The sequence below is a fragment of the Centruroides sculpturatus genome, unplaced genomic scaffold, assembly GCF_000671375.1.
Source record: "Centruroides sculpturatus isolate CEXI.00-Female unplaced genomic scaffold, Cexi_2.0 scaffold1396, whole genome shotgun sequence".
In the NCBI taxonomy this organism is placed as follows: Eukaryota; Metazoa; Arthropoda; class Arachnida; order Scorpiones; family Buthidae; genus Centruroides; species Centruroides sculpturatus.
Window position 1 is genome coordinate 95,645 of NW_019385605.1, and position 5,885 is coordinate 101,529.

The window sequence follows — 5,885 nt, forward strand, 5'->3', positions numbered from 1 at the left end:
CTACATACACGAAATTTACGTACAACAAGCGCTTAGGAAGCATTATGAAAGAAATCGCAAATAAAAAAGTTACAAGAATAGTCTTAAAAAGAGCTCCGAATTTGTACAGAATACTTAGAAATGATAAAGGGATAGTTAAAAAAGAGGATAGGTCAGGTGTATATAAGATCCCATACGAGAATCAGATGTTAGGAATAGATAAAGAATATGTTGGGGTTACTACTAGAAATCTAGGGGTAAGGATAAAAGAGCACAGATATGATGTGAGAAAAGGTTCGAATGCCACAGTATTGTCTCAAATGGCGCAAACGGAGGGTTCGATAGTAAGATGGAATGAAGCAGATATACTGAAACAAATACACTCCCCGACCTTGGCAAAAACGGCCGAAAAATTAGAAATTTATAAAAGCAAACTTAAAGGGAATTGCATCAACGCAAGGGATGCCGAGGGACTTCCTTCCGCATGGAAGTTTGCAGTTAAAAACTTCAAATAAGAGCAGGAGCTTTAATATTATGTATATAAAAAACTCTGTATAGTTTAGTTGAGAAACTCCGTACAGTTTATTAAGCATTATTAATATATAGTGTTATCGATTTGTCTATTAAGTTTGAAGTATTAATATTTTGTATACACAATTTATTTGTTATATTTTAATATTTTATTTTTATTTATAATTTTAGCAGCATTTGTATTAATTATATTATTTAAAAACGTTATTTTGCTGTTAGTAATATATTGGTTATCCGTTATTAATATTTATATTTTTTGTATTTTGAACTTGTTGTTCTATTTTTTGAAATGTTCTAATTTACCTGACGATGATCCATTGATTGGATTGAAAACGTTTGTGTTAAGAATAAATCTCTCAGCGAGTGAACAGGTGTTGATTTAGTTATAGTTTATTATTTTCTGCTGAGCATGCTTTGGGTTTTTTATATTTAATTTGTAATTTCTCAATTAAACCCTCAATTATTTATAATCTCAAAACTATCGAAGATTACACTGATTTAATAAAATTAAAATCTTATGAGTGAAGTGTTCTTTTTATTCTGTTGTAAAAGTTTACAAACTAAACTATTTGCTGAAGTTAGACACTAACTTAAAGCAGTGTTTTTCTATTTTTTTCTAACAGTGGTATTTTTTCCTTTACAGCACTCCTTCTTTATCAGTGTAGAGTTATTGTGATTTTTGTACTTTTAGTAAAATGTCTAAATGTTACGGCACTGCTCGGCACTATATTTTGTGACACTTCTGAAGTGTTGTTGTGGCATCCTGGTTGAAAACCACTGACTTAAAACATTCTAAAGTTAATAGCATTAGTACATTTATTGCTTTATGATACTTTGTTAAATATTATTTTAAAATTTTTATATAAAGAGTTTGGCAAAATTAACTAAAGAGAATAATCTTATTTTTTTTAATATTAGCACAGATTATCCATTTCGAGTGGACGTGCCTATCGAAGAACTGCTTTTAGTTATTCACAATATTCTTAACATTAATCATAAAGTGGTAAGTTACTTTTGTTTGATATTTACTATAATATTTGAAGCATTTAAATGTTCATTTTTCTCACTTAATAAAATATTTGTTTTTAGTTTAATGCGTCGTCTACGATGATATCAATATTGATTTCTGTTTTACCGTCCTTATATTGCTCTGCACTTATGATGCTTAGAGGATTAATTATGAGGTAAGGGTAATTCTATTTGGGAGTAAAGCCACTTACTGTTTTTCCAAACTAATTTCTTTTAAAATTCAATGAGCATGTAGTGTCCAAACTGACATTTTGAACTGATCTGATAAACTAAAATTAATTAATGACACACATTGGTTTGAAAAATATTTTCTGTAAAATAAATGTGTTTTTTTTTAAGTTATTAAGTTGGTTAACATTAATGTCAAAACAATGGCTTAACAAGACAAACTAAGTAACTTGTATTATTTTGTGGTTTACATTTCATGAAAAATAATACTTTAGACATTTATAGAAGTCAGAAAAAGTTTTTATATTGAATTAATTTTTTCAGAATCTACAATACTGTAAAAGATCTATACAGTTTGCTTTATGCAATTGTCAATGCAGAATGAAACTGAAGTAATTGAGAATTTGATACAAAATTGTACAGAATATAAAAACAAACTAAATCTACCATAAGCTGGAATTTTTATGAATTATATATGAGACACATCTTTTCATATGTTTTTGGGATGTCTTTATAGTTCTAATGAACATTTTCAGCTTGATTTACAGGCTTGAACCAGACGGCCTTAAATTAAGTCAAAAATATTTCTTAGAACTGTAAAGAAGTGCTTGAAACGTATTGTATTTTTGCGGAATGACTGGCATGCCGGTCTGTCCGGGGGAAATTATGAAATCAGATATTTCCGTATGGTAAAAACCGGTATGTTGGTTTATCCTGGGGAATGTCAGTTTAAGTGAGGTTATAGATCCCTTTCAAGAGGGCATATTAAAAAAATGAATGAGTTTTTATTCTGAAACTTTGAAACTGTCAGCATTACATCAAAAACTAAAATTATATGTTTAATTTCTTCATTTAGTCTTTTTCTAACAACATAAAATACTCATGGGATGATGAAAGTGGTTTTTTTTACATTTATTGTATTGTAATTTGGTTTTAAAACACAAAATAAGAATATTAAATTTCAGAAGTTGGCTGAAAATTATCTCAACTAATACACTAATTAACATCTGCTTTGTATGAAATTTGAGAGGAAGGTGTTATTTTTAAGGTCGAAGTAAATGGTCAGTGCAACCCACATGACTAACAAGCCAATGGGATGAGGGGGGCAAGATGATATAAATTAATAGAGGATATGAATTGTATGTAGATAAAATAAAAATGATTCATAAAGTTTTAATCATTTACTATGTATTGGAGAAGAAATATCTTAATTAAAACATTTTTTTTTTTTTAAACTTACAAGAAGCCTGAGAAGATTATTTTAATTAAAACTTGGCATTTAAATAATTTTTTTTAATTTATAGGGGGACAGCTGCCCCCCTTGGTGACACCCTTGCTGACTAACTTCTACTACTACTAATGTCAATAAGTCATTAATTGTTTTATGCACTATAAACGAAGACTCTCTTCTAGATTTTAAGTTGGTTAATTTGTAATGTTATTTTATTGTAATCTGAAAAATGTTTTCTTTAATGTTTAATTAACAATTAGTATATTTACTCGCATATAAGACAAGGGCTTATTCATTTATCACAGTTTCAAATTCCTAGGTCAGCCTATACGTGTGAGCGAAAGATTCTTTGTGGTTTTGCAAATAATTTTTGTGAACCTTGTATTTGCATTTTTCACTGGATGCTTACTTTCTTGTATAAAACAAAAGTATTTTATCTGGGTTGTTTGATTCATTCTTGTATATTGTCAGGAGTAAAGATGAATAGCAATAGGAAAAGCAAAGCTTTTGAATTGAATTCCAGATTGAAATTTCAAAATCACACAGGAGCCTGATATGTTTTAATCCATTCCCATGCAAAAACAGACGATTATTCGGAAATCAGAATTTGGAGAAATTCATAAGTGTAATTGATGGAGAGTGGATTAGACTGTTAAGAATTGGCAAAAAAAGATTCTTGATTGTCCGGCTTTACACAAACAAATTATGTTGTCGATTTTACAAGATTTTCCTTAAAGTTTAAAATGCCAGTAATTTTTGTGGGACAATGTGTGCATTTATGTTCATTTGATATTTTACTTGTTTAATCACAAGTAGACGAAGATTAAACAAACATTAAATGAAATAAAATTAGAATTGTATTAATAAATCTAATTTTCTTAATTTTGATCTTTAAAATTACACCTTGTCCTATACGCGAGTAAATATGGTAATTTTTAACATTGATTAATTTTATGTTTTAGTTGCAGTTTAACTGGCATGCCAGTAATCCCAGGGTTTCCGGCATGCTGGTCTTTCCCAGTTTATGCTGCGTAAAACTGGGAAAATATGGTATGAAAAGGTGTGTTTTTATATATAAGATAAAAACAATTGAAATGTGTATTTATAAAACATTTTATTCATTGGAATTATTAATAATGCTCAAAATGTTGTAAAGTCTCATTAATTAACATTTTTCACTGTTTCTCTTATATCAATTATATCTAATTCTATGTATGTCAAGTGACACTTTTCCATTTTAATTATGAAATATGCTTCAAGCACATATTTTACAGCAGAGGAATGACAATACCAAACTTTGCACTTGTTTTCCTGTAAATTATTTTACACTAAATATTTTTTATTATTATTAAATAATTAACTTAAAGAAATTAAGATAATGTTATTTTATTTTTTGTATATTATTATTTTATTAATTTGTAACTGTTTTAGTTCTTGGTCATTAGATAGATTACCAGTGAATTAATCAGTTATTGTATTTTAATTTAGATTATTCATTTTAGATTTCTGATGTGTTATAATTTGTCCAAAATTATAGTATATTTTGGACCAATGCTATAATTTGTTTAAAGCTCAAATATTTCATTTTTAGTTGTTCAAAGTTACTTCTGCCATTCGGTGATAACATTTTGAAGTTCTTAATTGGAGCCTTACAGCATGTAACTTCTGATGTTTGTCCAGTTAGTTTCAGTAAACCATTTAGGTAAGTTTTGTTTTTAAATACCTATAAATTTTAAATTTAAGGGGTAGTAGAGGTCGATGAGATGAGTATTTTTTATGAAGTTAAGATCAGAAAGAAAAATTGGCTGTGCTAAGACCTGCAGAAAATTTGGACATGCAATCTCCTGACTTTTCTGGTGATATATAAAGACTATGGTGTATGAAACACCAGTTGGAAACAAAGGAAGAACTGTCCATCTGTATTGTTTCAGGTTTTTATACTGTTGGAGGATAACAAGTACTCTTTGAGAGAGTGGACAAAATTCAATTTATTGATGTAATCTGTGTAATGAAGTTGGTAGTTGCCACTTCAATTATTTTTCTAAGTACACAGAAATTATCAATAAAGTTCCATTTACTGTACTGTATGCATCCAGTACTCATTATCTGAAAACACACAATAAGATGGAGAAGGTAAGTGTTGAGGCATAATGATTGTTAGCTTCCACACAGATGTGACTAACTTTTCTATAGGCCAAGGATACAAACGAGTACAAAGTCTGCAAGTACGAAGTTTTTCTTCATAAACCTGATTATTAAAGCCAAATGAACTGCCAAATTATCGGGCTATAAGCTTGATGTTTCTATTAAAGCAGTCAAGGTAGACAAATCAAGAATACTAGAGAGTGAAAGAAGTACTACAATCTAGAAAACGAACTAGAAATCTTCCAGTCAACGGGTGAAAAAACACATAACATCTGTCTTCTCTTAAATGCATTAAACACGATTCCACTCATCAATTGAATCGGAAAGGGCATTCTCAGTAGCAGGACTTTTCATTACTAAAATAAGAATTAGATTGAATGATGGTAATATCGACCATTTTTGCTTTTTAAAATCTTATTATAAAAATTTACAATAATATTTTGTGTTATGTTTTATTTAAAAAAATGAAAATTACCTTTTAAGTTACAAGTTTGATCTAAGTTCATTTTTTTTAAATTTTCAATTCAATTCAAAGCATTTTTTTTGTTGTTGTTGTTGTATGCAGTTTCCAGCAAACTTTAATAAATTTTTTCTATTTGTGAAAATTTCTAAGTAATTCAAAGGTAATTTTTAATATATATCTTATACAGCATTATTAATATGATTTTGGAGGTTGCAGAACGTGTTAAATTACTTTAAAAAATGAAAAATAATTATATCATTTGATTTCATGATATTTTGTATATCTTAAAAATAATTAATTCTATCCCGAGATTTCCCGGGATCCCAAAACAAAGTGCCA

General features: G+C 28.5%; 1 protein-coding gene across 1 annotated transcript in view; it reads left to right on the forward strand.

Moving 5' to 3' along the window:
- LOC111640521 (proline-, glutamic acid- and leucine-rich protein 1-like) overlaps positions 1 to 5,885 on the forward strand; it is a 43,525-nt gene that overhangs the window by 25,746 nt on the left and 11,894 nt on the right. Inside the window, exons 7-9 of the mRNA XM_023386541.1 lie at positions 1,429 to 1,513; positions 1,600 to 1,694; positions 4,530 to 4,640. Of these exons, the coding sequence (XP_023242309.1) occupies positions 1,429 to 1,513; positions 1,600 to 1,694; positions 4,530 to 4,640 (291 nt within the window). The remainder of the gene's footprint in view (positions 1 to 1,428; positions 1,514 to 1,599; positions 1,695 to 4,529; positions 4,641 to 5,885) is intronic.